General features: G+C 51.0%; 1 protein-coding gene across 1 annotated transcript in view; it reads right to left on the bottom strand.

Moving 5' to 3' along the window:
- SPNS3 (spinster homolog 3 (Drosophila)) overlaps positions 1 to 15,474 on the bottom strand; it is a 44,390-nt gene that overhangs the window by 15,942 nt on the left and 12,974 nt on the right. The window contains exon 8 of the mRNA XM_006761498.2: positions 12,565 to 12,754. Coding sequence (XP_006761561.1) covers positions 12,565 to 12,754 — 190 coding nt within the window. The remainder of the gene's footprint in view (positions 1 to 12,564; positions 12,755 to 15,474) is intronic.

Below are 15,474 nucleotides of genomic sequence, written 5' to 3' on the forward strand. Positions count from 1 at the left end.
GAACAATGGCTCCAGTTACTGACTCCACTCAAGGCCAGAGCACAGCCCCCGTCCCGGAAGGGGACGCACCCAGTCATTAGGTAGAATATGGTAGATCATTTACCTAAATCCCAGGAGAGAGAGCGGGGACCCCAGCTGTTGGAACAAAGACTCCTCGGGCCTCACCTGAGCCCTGCAATTCCCTCAGGCGGCAGAAAACCTAGCGCTCAACTCCAACTGCCACTCCTTTGGGGAAGAGAATGTCACAGAGAAGGCTGGAAGGGAGTCAAGAGCAAAGTCGCCCACAGGCCATCAGAGCAAATTCAGTATCTGAGCAGAGCGGCCCAGGCCCAAGCTAGGAGGAAACACTCAGCAGACAGAGAGAGAGTAGAAGAAAGAAAAGGAAAGGAAAAGAAATGAAAAGGAGGGAGCGGAGGGAGGGGAAGAAGAAGGGAAGGGAAGGGAAGGAAGGGGGGTGGAGAGAAAAAAGAATCCAACCTAGAAGACAGACAATATGAGAAGGAACAGAAGACAATTCCTTATAATTGCTTCAAACTAGATTGAATGTTCATTCAATCAAGAAAGAGCTCAGACCCTAACCGGTTTGGCTCAGTGGATGGAGCGTCGGCCTGTGGACTCAGGGGTCCCGGGTTCGATTCCGGTCAAGGGCATGTACCTGGGTTGCGGGCACATCCCCAGTAGGGACTGTGCAGGAGGCAGCTGATCGATGTTTCTCTCTCATCGATGTTTCTAGCTCTCTGTCCCTCCCTTCCTCTCCCTTCCTCTCTGTAACAACATTATTACAGAACAAACACATTATAAACAGCTAGAAACAGAATAGGCCTTAACAGAAGACTTACTGATATAAAGAAAATGCTTGATATAACCTCACTGACCAGTGATTTTTTTAAAACACCAAGGGAAGGGAACATGAGAGAGAAGTAGATGATATGGAAGACACGCGGAGGTGCTCAGGGCAGGCCTGGAGCAAGCAAGCACCCAAGGCACGGATTTAAGGAGCTGCTTACTCTCGGGTAACACAAGGGCAGAGTCAATACCTGAGAGTGAGCGCCTCCTGAAATTATGCGTCCTCAATGCCTCGCTTGCCTCTCCCTAGGCCCAGCCCTGGAGATGACACAACCCAAGTAAAAGCAAACAAACAAACATAAGAAATATCCCAAGAGTTGAAATGGGGAAGGAGGATACTCTGCACTGACACTCTGGCGTGGCTCGGTGGTTGAGCGGCAACCTATGAGCCAGGAGGTCACAGTTTGATTCCCAGTCAGGGCACATGCCCGGGTTGCTGGCTCAATCCCCAATTGGGGGGGGGCGGGGGGTGCAGGAGGCAGACAATCAATGATTCTCATCCTTGATGTTTCTGTCTCTGAAATCAATAAAAACGTATTTTTTAAAAAGGAGAAGAGCATTAATGTTATTAGGAAGAGATTTTGTTATGCTATCGGATCTTTACCACTGAGACACAGCCTAGCCACAGTAAGCGTCTTCCGACATGATTCCCAAGGTGGCCTAGTTTTCTCTCCCTTGCCTTGACTGCAGCCTGTAAGAGACCATGAAGCAGAGGGCCCAGCTAGGCTGTGCCCACAGAAACAGAGAGGTGATAAATGTGTGTTGCCTTCCATGGCTAATTTTTGGGGTGAGTTGTTCCACAGCAAGAGATAACTAATATCCTAGCTAAGCTACTGAATTTCAGGAATGAATAATAAAGCCTTCAGATATCCAGATGGAAAAAGTGACTCAACATGAAGGATTTTTATAAAAATCAGACTAACTTCGTTCTCCATGGCAACATTTGATGCCAAAAGACAACGGAGCAAATGTTTGCAAAGGAACGAGGGGAAGGAAATGTGAGTCAGGAGTGTATACCCACTTAGATGTTGTTCAAGCACAGAGTCGAGGAGGAGGAGACGATCTCAAACACGAATGAACCAAAGGAATACAATCCCTCTAGCCTTTCTGGGGGGGACATGGGACGAGGGAGAATGAATACAACTACTGAACCCCAAAAATCTACCCGGTTAGGAGAAGAAGCAAAATAAAGAAGTCGGGAATGGAGGATCTATGTAAAGGGACTGATAGTGAGCACTGCATCTATTTAAATCTGGACTGCTGTCAAACAACCAGAAGGAGTATGCTTACAGAACAGGCTGTGGGTGTTCTACATCTAGAAAAAGTAAAACTAATGATATAACTAACGAAAATCAGGAGGCTGGGTCCTGGCCGGCATTGCTCAGGGGTTAGAACATCTGCCTATGCACCTGAGGAGGAGGGTCGAGTGTTCGATTTAGGGCAGTGATGGCGAACCTATGACACTCATTTTTTTGGTTGATTTTTCTTTGTTAAATGGCATTTGAATATATAAAATAAATATCAAAAACGTAAGTCTTTGTTTTACTATGGGTGCAAATATCAAAAAATTTCTATATGTGACATGGCACCAGAGTTAAGTTAGGGTTTTTCAAAATGCTGACACACCGAGCTCAAAAGGTTCGCCATCACTGATTTAGGGTCTGCGTTGTAGGTTCAATCCCTGGCCAGGTCTGGGTGTGTGTGGGAGGCAATAGATGTCTCTCTCACATCGATGTTTCTCTCTCTGTCTCCCCCTCCCTTACCTCCCTTTCACTCTATCTAAAAATCAATGGAAAAAATATCCTTGGGTGAGAATTAACAAAAAATAAATGAGCCCTAACCGGTTTGGCTCAGTGGCTACAGTGTCGGCCTGCAGACTCAAGGGTCCCAGGTTCGATTCCGGTCAAGGGTGTGTACCTTGGTTGTGGGCACATCCCCAGTAGGGGATGTGCAGGAGGCAGCTGATCGATGTTTCTCGCTCATCAATATTTCTAGCTCTCTATCCCTCTCCCTTCCTCTCTGTAAAAAATGAATAAAAAATATTTTTAAATAGATAAATGAATAAAGAAATCTGTGTGACATGTATAGAATGACAGTCACCTAATTACATAACAAACGTGGAAGCAAATAGGCCAAGATGTTGAGAGTTGCTAATTCTGAAAGATGAGGATATGGATAAAATTGTCCTTTTCTGCTTTTGCTTTTGTTCTGTTTGTTTTTATTTCTCCCAATTAAAAACGTAAAGGTCATTGGATGCCGTGTGGTAGACTGAATTGTTGGTCTCAGCGCTTGATGCCTCCACAGCCTTGACACGTGGAGTGCCCTGGAGTTTAATCCGTGGTCCTCTTCTCTCGCCATGCTCACTCCCTGGATGATCTCATTCGACCTCATGGCTTTAAATAACCTCCCTCCTGAACTCCAGACTCATATATATCTAACTGCCTCTTAACATTTCCAGTTGACGGCCCTAAGAGGCATCTTAAATTTAACATGTCTAAAATTGAATTCCTAATTTCACCCCCTCTGAAACAAAAACAAAACAAACTGCATCTCCATCTCAGTCAATGTCAAGTCCACACTTCCGATGGCTCGGGCCAAAACCCCTGGAGTCGCCCTCGACTCCTCCCTCTCACTCGCACTCCACACCCAACCTGTCAGGAAATCCTGTTGATTCCACCTCAGAATATACCAGAATCTGACCCCTTCTCCACACCTCCTCCATAATGGCCCTGGTCCCAGCCACAGCCTGTCTTGCCTGTATTATTGGAAGGCTTCCTAATTCCTTTCCCTGTTTCTGTCTTTGTCTTCTTTCATGCTATTGTCAGCAGAGGAGCCAGAGAGACCCTGTTAAACCACGTGGTAGGTCTTCCAAAACGACCCCCCAATTCATCCTGCTTCTTGGCGTTCATACTCTTGCATAGCGCCCTCCCGTGGTGAAACTGGGCTGGCCTTTCATCTTGCTTTGACTAATAAATAGCAGAAGCGATGGTGAGCTGTTCCTGGCCGGGGCCTTAAGAGGCTTTGCAGCTTCCACTTCTGCTTTCTTGGAATGCTGGCCTGGGACTGCCATGTAAGGAGGTGGACTTCCCGAGTGGAGGACAAGAGGCCACGTGGAGGATCGGACAGCCAGACTTGAGTGAGTCCAGCTCGGACATGCCAGCCCAGCCCGTCCCCCGGGTGAAGGGAGCCACTGGAGTGGGCACCAACAGAGAAACTGTCCAGCCAACCCACAGAATCACAGGAAATAATAAATCATTGCTTTGAGGCACTAAGTTTGGGGCTAGAGATGGCCCACATTTGTGGGGGCCTTGTGGCTTTTGTTGTACAGCAACAGATCACGGGTACACCCATAAATCAGGTCGTTTCATCTGTGCTAGACATCCTCTACTGGCTTCCCATTTCACTTAAACTTGAAGCCAAAGTCCTTATATGTACAGGGCCCCATGCAACCTGCATCCCCACCACCATCACCTCTGACCTCATGTCCCCTGCTCTTCCCTGGCTCACCCCGTTCCAACCACATTTCCTATACACACCAGCCATGCTTTCCCCTTCGTGGCTTTGGAACTTGCTGTTCCCTCCGTGGGCAATGATCTTCCCCACTCCACCCCAGGTTCGCATGGTCCCTCCCTCGTTGCTTCAAGTGACTACGGAAGTGACACTATGTCAGTGAGGCCTCTCTGACCACCTTGCACTGCCCCTGTCCCCCTTCTGCTCCCCTTTCCCTGCTCCGTTATTGTCCACAGAGCTCATCCCTATCGAACATACCACTTATTTTGCATGTTTATTTCATTACACACATATTTTTGCCTGTTTTGTTCAATGTTCTATCTCCAGAACTGAAACAGAGCCTGGCGCACAGGAAGTGCTTGGGAAATGCTTGGGAAGTAAGGGAGCATTGCAGCTCCCCCAGCCACCTCACCATGGCCTTGGCTCTGCTCCTCCTGGCCCCTGCTCCCTCAGCCCAGGGGGCCCATCGGGGGTTGAGTGTGAAGACTGAACCCCAAGGCTTCTCACCTATGAGACCAAAAGAGCAGCATGGGGTTAGACACCTGCCCAGGGAGGGGATGGCCCACATTTGTGGGGGCCTTGTGGCTATGAGCCCAGACACTATTTCCCACAATGCAGGACCCAGACCACAGTGGAGGAGGAGCCCTTGGGGCACTGTGGCAAATTGTATTTATCCCCAAGCACCCACTGCCGTATTTCCACATGCTCTTTGAGATCACTGTCCGTCCCCATCAAAAGTCTGAACCTGTATTCTCTCCCCTCAAATCCAAGAGAGAAGTTGTGGCTCCAGCAAAGAATTGAACGCCTTGAAAGTGACGCTATGTAACTTTCAAGGGCAGGTCATGAAAGGCAATATGGCTTCATCTGGCTCCGGCTCTCAGGATGCTGGTCCTTGGAACCCGGCCACAATGCTCTGAGGAAGCCCAGGCCACATGGAAAGGCCACGGGCAGGTGTTCCAGCTAAAAGTTCCAGCTGCGACCTCAGCCGATAGCATCAGCTCAGGCAGCCTAGCCCTACCCCTTCCTGCCTGCTTAACCCCCAGTGGAAAAAAGATAAATGATCCACACACCCCGACTTTGCCCAAACTGCAAATCTGTGAGCAAATGTGTTCTGGCTGTTTTAAATTACCAAGTTATATTACATAGTTATAGTTATTAGAACAAGCACAAAAGTTCATTTCGCTCCCTAAGGAAACCAAGAGGTAAGTACTAGCACTCCCATTTTATAGCTGAGAAAATGGAGGCACGGCAGGGCCAAGATCTTGCCCTAGCTCACAGAGCTAGTAAATGAAGAAGTGGGAATGACATCCACGTCTTACAGACATCTCAAATCATGCTCACTCCCATCCCCCACTCCTGCCCTCCCATCTGGACCACAAAGCCCACCCACGGGGGTTGCTAGTGTTCAGCCCTGTCCTCCAGCAATCAGGCCAGTGACGGTGGAGCCTGGCATTGGACTCAGTCCCTCTCTGAGTGCAAACCCCTTCTCCACTGAAGGGCAGCTGCTTTGGGAAGAAGGCCAAAGAAGAGGGTGTGAGCCAAGACCTGCTGTGCATGTCTGGATCCCAATTAACAGCCAAAAAAGTCCACTTCCCGTGCCAAGGGGACTGGAAGGAGGGAAGAGATGGAAACCCCTGTGCCGGCAAGTGGGCCACTGGGCGTGAGCTCCCCTAGGGAAGGTCCCAGATTAGACTTTGCAAGCTCAAGAAACCTCATTGCCATGAAACATACAGCACGATTTGGCCCCTACTTTAGGAAATTTGGGGGCAGACAGACGATGCAGCTACAGCCACAAAAGCAATGGAAGAAAAACTCTACTCAGCTGCAGACACACATGTGCACACTCACATATGCACACATGTCCCACACAATTATCTGTATGTCCTGACACATGTACATGCACACACATGCACAAACATATATACAATACAAAACGCACACATATGGACTCACTCATACACACCGTGTACATATGGTATCCTACCTAATAAAGAAGGAATATGCTAATTGACTGTCATGCCCTCAAAGATGGTGGCACCCACAGCCACAAGATGGTGGCGCTCAGTCCCCTCAGCCTCCTAGCCCCCCAGGGCTGGCCCCAGGTGCAAGTAACCAGGGCTGGCTGAGGCTTACACTGCCGGCAGTGGCAGCAGCAGAGGTGTGATGGGGCATTGCCTTCACCTGATAGCCAGTTTGCCTCCTGCTCCTGAGGGCTCCTGAATTGTGAGAGGGGGCAGGCCAGGCTGAGGGACCCCCCCTCCAGTGCATAAATTTTCATGCATCAGGCCTCTAGTGAATATGCATTTACATGCAATACCTATGAAGTATGACTATACAGAAGTTGAACACACCAGAGCACACATCAGCACTCATATAGGCAGACCTGAATATATTCCCATTCAGGTGCACACACACACTGACACACATGCCCAATTCCCCATGGGCTCTTCCCAAGCAGATGTTGGGGCCATCAGTTTTCTGAGGACTTGCAGAGATAGTGCAAGAACTTTGGTTCCTGGAACCTGAGGAAAGGGGATAAATGGATGGATGAAAGAGGTTCAAGTGACCCTGCCTATTTTGAAGTTCAACATCAGCCAATTCCTCAGCCCCTTTAGATGCCTTTCTGATGTTGACCCTCACAGGTTCTTCAAACCTAATGACATCCTTCAAAGTGGGCTGCAGCCAGTCCCACCCATTGAAGTTTTAGGGGTGATGTCATGTCCCTTGGACTCTAGACTCTTGTATCCAACTCTCCACTATACCTCTACTTGGATGTTGACCTCCCACCACAACGTCAGAATATACCAAACTACCAAAACTGACTTAAAAGGAAATAAAAAGTCTTAATTGACCTGTAACAAATAAATATTTAGTCAGCAATCAAAAACTTCTCACAAACAAAAGCCCAGAACCAGATGGCATCACTAATGGATTCTAACAAACATCTAAAGATGGATTAACACAAGCCCGTCACAAACCCTTCCAAAAAAACAGACGAAGGGGAAACGCTTGTCAGTCATTCTAAGATGCCATTCCCAAGAAAACTACAGACCAATATTCCTAATGAACACACTAGATACAGAAATCCTCCACAAATACTGGCAAGGCGAATTCAGCATCACATAAAAATGATTTAGACAGTTGTCCTCGGCGTCGGAGGGGGATTGGTTCCAGGGCCTCTAAGGACACCAGAATCCATGAATGCTCAAGTTCCTTATATAAAATGGTGTAGTAGCCCTTGCTGGTTTGGCTCAGTAGATAAAGTATCGGCCTGTGGACTGAAAAGTCCTGGGTTCGATTCTGGTCAAGGGCACATGCCCAGGTTGCAGGCTCACTCCCCAGTGGGGGGTGGGGGGGGGTGCAGGAGGTAGCTGATCAAGGATTCTCTCTCATCATTGATGTTTCTCTCTCTCTCTCTCTCTCTCTCTCTCTCCTCTCTCCTCTCTGAAATCAATTAAATATATGTACATGTTTTAATTAAAATAAAAAATAAAATGGTGCAGTATTTGGATACGACCTAGATGCATCCTCCTGTATACTTTAAGTCATCTCTAGAGTACTTATAATACCCAACACAATGGAAATTCTATGTAGGTAATGGTTATAGATTATTTTTAGGGAATGATGATTTTAAAAAAGGTCTGTACATGTTTAGTATAGACACAGCCACTGTAGGCTTAACATAGTACAAGTCAGCAACAACATAACTTCCCTTTTTTCCAGTTATTTTCTATCTGAGATTGGTTGAATTCATGGATGTAGAACCCATGGCTATGGAGGGCCGATGGCATACCATGGCCAAGACAGGATTTATCCCAGGAATGCAAGGTTGGCTACACACAACTATCAATCAATGTAATACACCATATGAATGGAATAAAGGACAAACAACCCAATCATCTGAATTGATGCAGAAGACACAAGCCAGATCTCCTGCTCCTCAACGCAAAACCCTGTCTCACTCTCAGTAAAAGCCGATCCCACCTGGCACCCATGAGGCCCTATGTAATCCGGCCCCATCAGCTTCTTGGCCTCTTCTCCCTCCCTCCCTTCACTCTCTCCACACTAACCACAGGGTCCTTGCTGCTCCTCGAATCTACCAGGTACACTCCTGCCTTAGGGTCTTTACAGTTACTGTTTCCTCTGCCTGGAAAACTGTTCCCCTAAATAGCCACATAATTCACTCTTTCACCTCTTATAGGTCTTCACGCAACAACCACCTTCTCAGGTTTATGGTTACGCTACATAAAACTGCAGCCCTTGTCCGGGCCAGTGTAGTTCAATTGATTGAGAGTTGTTCCACGCACCAAGAGGTAACCGGTTCAATTCCCAGTCAGGGCACATGCCCAGCTTGTGGGCTCCATCCTCAGTAGGGGGCATGCAGACATCTCTCTTATCGATGTCTCACTCTCCCTCTTACTTCTCTCTCTAAAAAAATCAATAAAAACTTATTTTTTAAAATGTGCAGCCCTCTCCCCACACACTCCCTATCCCCCTTCTCCTCAATGTGCCCTAAGCATTTATGATCATCCAGAACACTGTGAACTTTACTTCTGTATCTTTCCTGTTGTCTATCTCCCCCGACTAGAATGTAAGCTCCGTGAGGACATAGATATCTCGGTCTGTTTTATCCAGTATTACATCCATAGCATGTAAACCAGCATGCCACTCTATAGGCACCCAATAACTATGTGTTGGATAAATAAGTGATCGCACATAGCTAGTCACTCAACCGTTCACTAAGCAAGCAGTGACCACCCCTCCCATCCCAAGGCACCTGACATGATGTTTCAGGCTGGAGTTCTGAGAAAGATCAAAGCCACCCTGGGCCCTGCTGGGAGAGGGTGAAGGTATAAATGACCATGGACCAAGGAAGGCAATGCTGAGGGGCATGGAGGACGGGGAGAGGGTCAGGCCTACCAATCAGGGAAGGCTCCATGGAGAGGTGGTGCTCAAGCCGGTCCTTGAAGGCCCGGAGTGGTCCAGGCATATGGAAAAGGGGTGGGGGCAACAGAGGGAAGCCCCAGATGCGGGAAGCCTGGGGCATGTCCTGGAAATCGAGAGGGGACCTGCACGGCTGGACAGCATGGGGATAAGGCTACTAAGATTGTCAGGAGAGTCTGTGAGGGGCTTTGAACTCCAGGATGAAGAGTTCGACTTGGTTCCAGAGGCACCAGGGAGCCATGCAAGGCTTCGGAGCAGGGAAGGTCCATGGTGCCGCGCTGGCAGAGTGGGAAGAACAGATCGTGGTGGGTGGGCAGGAAGGTGGCTCCCAGAACAGTCTTGGAGAAAGACAGTAAGACATGAGCCAGGAAAGGACAGAGGGGACCAAGAGAAGTGAGTAGGTTGGCAGGATTAGGGTTTTATAACCACTTTGGGGGAAGGAGCCGGAGCCTGAATCTCAAGTCAGAACTTCAGGTGGACTTCAGAGGTACAACAGGACCGTGGCGGTGGGGGGTCTGTCGGGAGGTTCAGAAGAAGCGCACAGCTTCTGCGAGGCTGGAGTTCCGGCCGTGGAGGCTCAGCACCGCTGGGCATCGTGCCAGGGCCAAACACGAGCCACAGGCAGGAGCAGCTTCCCAGCGCTGGAAGACGCGTGCATCCTGGCCTCCTGTCTCCCTGCCCCTCAGCCCGCACCCGGCAGGCCTGGAGGAGAGCTTCTCCAGCTGGCTCTGTCCGCCAAGACGCAATGTCATTTCTAGATGAGCCATCCAGCTCTGGAAACGTGCCAGGCTGTGGGAGGGGGGGACAGCTGTGTCCCCAAAATACAGCCAAGGAGCTGCCTCCCAGAGCCAGCCAAGCAGAGGCAGAAGCAGAGCTGGCAGGGGGTCCACAGCCCCAGCCAATGCGGGGACAGGCCTTTGCCGGGCCTCCATCTGCCTGGGCCTCAGCCCGCCTGCGAGGTCAGGCCCATCGAGGTCCCACCGGCTGGAGATGATGGTCCCAGTCACTCTCCTGCTCCCTCAGCCAGAAAGCACGAAGGCATTTGTCGGCGCCAAGTGTATGCAGGCTGTTTCTCTCCCATGCAGGTGACTAAGGTCAGTGCAACATGAAGGACAGACACTTTATAGTCTGCGGGGTTGAGTTTGGGTTTTGTCTGTTCTGTTCTTTGTGTTGCTGTCTCTGGGCCTCAGTTTTCCAATCTGTCAAGTGCGCATGAATGAGAAAAAGCCTTCCCCATGGAGGTGTCATAAAGACCAAATAAGAGCAAGGGAGAGAGGCATGCTAACTGGACTTGTCTGCTCTCCAGGAATCTCAGCAGAAGCCCAACCAGAGCTAAGGACTCAGGTGAGAAGCTCCGCACCTTACAAGAGGCGCCGGACACACCCTCGGGGTTTAGAGAGAGAAATGGAGCTGTCCCGCGTGGCCCGGGCTTGTATAGAAGGCTGGAGACTTGGACTGGGAGCGTCTATTTGAAGCGTGAGAAAGCTGAGTGAGGGGTCTTGGCGACACTCACAGACAGGGCAGTGCCCATCAGGAAGGAGGCTGGCCTCTCTCTCTGGCTGGACGCCAGGGAAATGCTGACCCTTTCGCATCAGGACCACCCGGGTCACCCACAGAGGGCATCCTCGGGGCATCTTGAAGCACCTCAGCTGGCACTGGGAGGATAGGACCTGGGGCCTCGGGGGAGGCTGAGGACAGTAGTGCCAGAGGGAGCAGCCTGCAGTGTGGGGTGAGGAGAGAGGGCAGGGGTGGGGGCAGCTGCACTTCCTGAGTTCATCCAAGGGGTTAAACGGACACAAGAGAGGAGACAGGCTTGAGGCTCATGAGAGAAGCCCCACAGGGTGCCTGTCGGGACACAGAGTCTGGCAGGAAGGTTGGAAAGGCGCCACCTGACGAGGGGCAGAGGGAGAAGCGAGAGGCCGGCGGTGACTGTGTCCGCTGCATCAGGGAGCCGCACAACGCTGCAGCCAGGGCCCGGGTCCCAAACACCTAACGACGTGGCCCAAAGCGAGGCCACGCACAGTCAGCAAAACAGCTCAGCTCCCATTTGGGGTCACCGCCCCCCCCACGTGCCCAGCCCTCGAGGGATCAGGACCCTGGGGAAGGGGCCGTGTGGGGGACAAGGGACAGAGATGGGACAGGAGAGCAGAGCTGCCTGGAGCTCCCCTCTTTCCCCCAATGCCATCTGGGCCTGGATAGAAGCTTTATTGGGAAGTAGAACCCAAGTTTCGATTTAAACGGGACTAGCTTTTTAGCCCATGAGTGTGACTGGAAAAGCTGTGAGATCTGGTGGCAGTGAGATCTCCAAACTGCTGGCAGGAGAACAGGAAAGCTGTTACTGATTTGCTTTCTTTGTTTGCCTTTTCTCTTTTTTTATTTTTCTTTCTGAGCCCAGTCCGCTCGGTGAACCCGCACACAAGTGCAGGGGCCTCCGTGTCCATGGGGTGGATCTCACAGCCTTGGGACCAGGGACAGGGAGGCGCTCAAGCCTGTCGGCCGGGGCGAGGCTGCAGCCATGTTCCCAGAGTCGGCGCCCTTCTCACCAGGTGGGTCCGTCAGGGCTGGCGCTTTGCGGGCAGCGACACCGCTGCACACACATACGTGTGTATGTGGCTACAGCCCCACCCGTGCGCCGCGGTGCCTGATGGGAGCCACCCATGCACTGAGCCCAAGTGGGAACTGAACTGGGAGCAGACAGAGAGCAGGAGGTGGCCTTTGATTTGGGTCTTGCAGAAGGGAAGGATCACAGTAGAGAATGGTGCCCCTGGTGGCGGCGCGGACATGGCCAAGGCTGGGAGGCGTGAGCACCTGTCACTGGTATAGAGTGTGAGGCGCACGTGTGGGTCATGGATCTGGAAACGTGATAGTATCACAAGGGTCACCTCAGAAGCAGTGTCTGCACTGTCTATGGCCAAGCTGGGCCTCACTGTCCTCCTCTGTAACCTGGAAGGAATCACCCTATTTCTTCACGTCCTAGGAGCAAGGGAGTCTCGTTATCTCCAATCAAAGCATTAGCCAGGAGCTCGGAGAATGCACTTTCGTGTCTGAAAAGCTTAGGCTCAAATCCTAGTTCTTCCCCCTTCCTAGCTGGGTAACTCTTGGTAAGCGTCAGTTTACTCATCTGTAAAATGGGAATAACAAGCTCCACCCGGAAGAACTGATACACCTGCTGCATGTAAAGACCTGGCACAGTGTGAAACTCTATCAGGCAGGAGCTCCCATCGCACCCCATCTCACCCCACCTCCAATGAGGCCCTCACTTACATAGGAGGCCAGGAGAGTGGTCGGGGCCAGGATGAGAGCCAGGTAGAGGCAGACGGCGGCAGCGAACAGGCTGGAGGCACAGATGAGGGGCTCAGCCCGCGGGTTGACTTTCTGGTACCTCCTTGAAGCCTCTGCTCCCAGGACAACCCCAATGATGCCAGTCACAATGGTCAGTGCCCCAAAAATCAGGCTGATGGGAAAGCACAGAAAGGGATTGGTCAGTGGGTGGGTGCAGCCACCTGCTGCTGTGCATGATCTGGGACCCAAAAGAAATGTGGGCGTGGCCCCTTTCCCTCCCTCCTCACAGCGCCCCCAGACCCTTGGGAACCTGGTAGGAACCCAGGTCCTCTCCGCCCCCTTTCCTGCCTCATTCTGGGGAAGCCACTGGCCATGTGGTGAGCTGCCCAGCACCCCAGTCCCCAGGCTTCCTCAACCCCAGTAACCTTCTCCATCCTCCCACCACCTAAAACTATCCCACTCAGAAATCTCAACTCTCTGGTGCCAATCTTGCCCCAACCTCCTCACTTCTACCCCCAATACTAATGGGAACGGAGGCAAGTGAACATTTATCTACTGAGTTCCTCTGATCCTCAGCCTGGTCTAGACATTCTGCACACCCTCCCCCCTTGAATCCCACCTTCCACTCTCTGTCCTTGAGCACCTCTCAAGTGGCCCCCTCCTAACTTCACTACCTTTCCCGCTTACTTCAGCGCACTTGGCCCCACTTGTACCTCCCTCCTGTGGAAACCTGTGCCTCCAAATCAATTTCCATACAGGTCCCCAGAGGACGCTTTTCAGAACACAGATCTGACTGTCCGCCTGCCCACCCCCAGCCTAAAAGTCTCCACCAGCTCTCAAACATCTACCAGACTTGGTGCCAACTCCATGCACACATGGCCCTTCATGATCTGACCCTGGCTGACCTCAACCCCAACCTCCAGCTCCATCTTCCTCTGCCTCCAGAAGTGGGAACTTGTTATCGTTCCCACTTCATACTTTTATTCCTCCATCTGGACACACTTCACTAGTTTTTGCACCTACTGAACTCTTACTCATCCTTCAAGACCCATCACAATTATCTCCTCTTTGGAAATGCCTTCCCCCTGATTCCTTTACTCCCTTCAGTTACCATCGCACTTCTGTGTCTCTGTCATCAGGGCATCACCTGTGAATTCCTGGAGAACAGAGACCAGGTTTGGTTTGCTTTCTTGACTGTGCTGGGAGCATAGAGCCTGGACCACAAGAGCTACATGCTGAGCAGATGAGCTCATTGAACCTTCCCAGAATTCCCAAGTGGACAGATGAGGAAAGTTAGACTGAAAAAGGTTAAGGTCAAGATTACCCAGCTAATAAATGACAGAGGCAGGATTTGGACATATATCTTCATCTCCTAGTCCATCCTGCTCTCCCAAGCCTCCTATTAAAGAAGCTCAAAGGGATACCAAGACTGGCCAACATGAATTCTTGAAAACACAAATGTAACCAGGACCTTTCCAGCCCCCAAGTGGCTCCCTGTTGTCCTCAGGGCAAACTCTCAGCCAGTACTGCAGGACTGGCCCCCACACACCTGTGTGACCTCCCCTATCTCCTCTCTCCCTCCCTCTACACAAATGACTAGGAATTCTCTAAACTCGCCCTAAGCTTTCTAGCTTCCCTGCCTTGGCCCACACTCTTCTCTTGGCCTTGAGTAGCATTACCCCCGACCCAACTTCTCCACCTGGCCAGACCCAAACATTCCCAGAAGTTCATGGGATGTCCCGCTGCCCTGCCATTACCTTCGCGGTGGTTCCCACAAGATGGAAGAACATGAGAGATGCAAGACTGTGGTTACTGACAAATTGAGTGTCGAAAGAAACTCCTCTTCTCTAAACAACTTCTGTCAAATGCCATTCCACAGGCTGAGGACTGGTGGGTCTGTTCCTCTGCCCCACCCCCTCAGTTTACAGAAGAAAGCATAGAGCCCAGAGTGGGCAGGCACCTGCCTCAGGTCACACAGCCCCTGCTGACCTCCACACAGCCAGGGCTTCCTGGCCCTCTGCTGACCGAAGCACGTGGGTCCGTAGGCAGCTTAAAGGTGCTCACTGAACCCTCCCACCCTTCCTCGCTGTGCAAGGCTCCGGCTCAGCCCAGTCAAGTGACCCTGAATCCCGGATGAATGCGATCTGCCCGAGTCCTAGTCTGAGCCGGCGTTGGCAGATTTTCGAGACCAAGATTGATTGGTCTTAGGGTTCATTATCCAGACAGGCTGTGTAGACAGGGGAGACCCCTAAGCAGAGGGTGTGGCCAGAGGACACACCCAGTCACCAAGCCCCTCTATAAGGCCTTCCCAGAATCAGACTCTCAGAACCAAGAGTTGGGGGTCCTTAAAGGCCTGCAAGTTCTATGCTGATTCTCTGCACAATGGTCCTGGCAAGCAGCTGTCCAGCTTCTACTTACATACCCCCAGGGGTGGGAAGCTCACTACCCCCACGCAGCCCTTTCCATCTGGCCAGATCTGAGTGTTGGAAGTTTTCCCTCTGGCCGAGCTAGAGTCCTGTGTCCTGCAGCTTTCTGCCCTCACCCACCCTCACCCTAAGGCTTATCCTAATCACAGAGGGCATATTAATAGATGAAGTCTGTGCAGAACTTCAACACTGGGACCTTCTACCCACTCTGTGATAGGCTGTATAATGGCCCCCCAAGATGTCCACATCCTATTCTCTGGAACCTGCGAATGTTACCTCACATGACAAGATGTGATTGCACAAAGGGTCTTGAGAGGAGAGATTATCCTCCATTAGTTAGTGGGCCCTAAGTGCAACCACACGTGTCCTTATAAGAAGGAAGCAGAGGGAGGTTGGAGGCAGAAGAGGAGGAGCCATGTGTCTGCAGATGTGGAACCTGGAGTGATGCAGCCACAGACCAAGGAAT

Source organism: Myotis davidii, unplaced genomic scaffold, assembly GCF_000327345.1.
Source record: "Myotis davidii unplaced genomic scaffold, ASM32734v1 scaffold638, whole genome shotgun sequence".
Lineage (NCBI taxonomy): Eukaryota > Metazoa > Chordata > Mammalia > Chiroptera > Vespertilionidae > Myotis > Myotis davidii.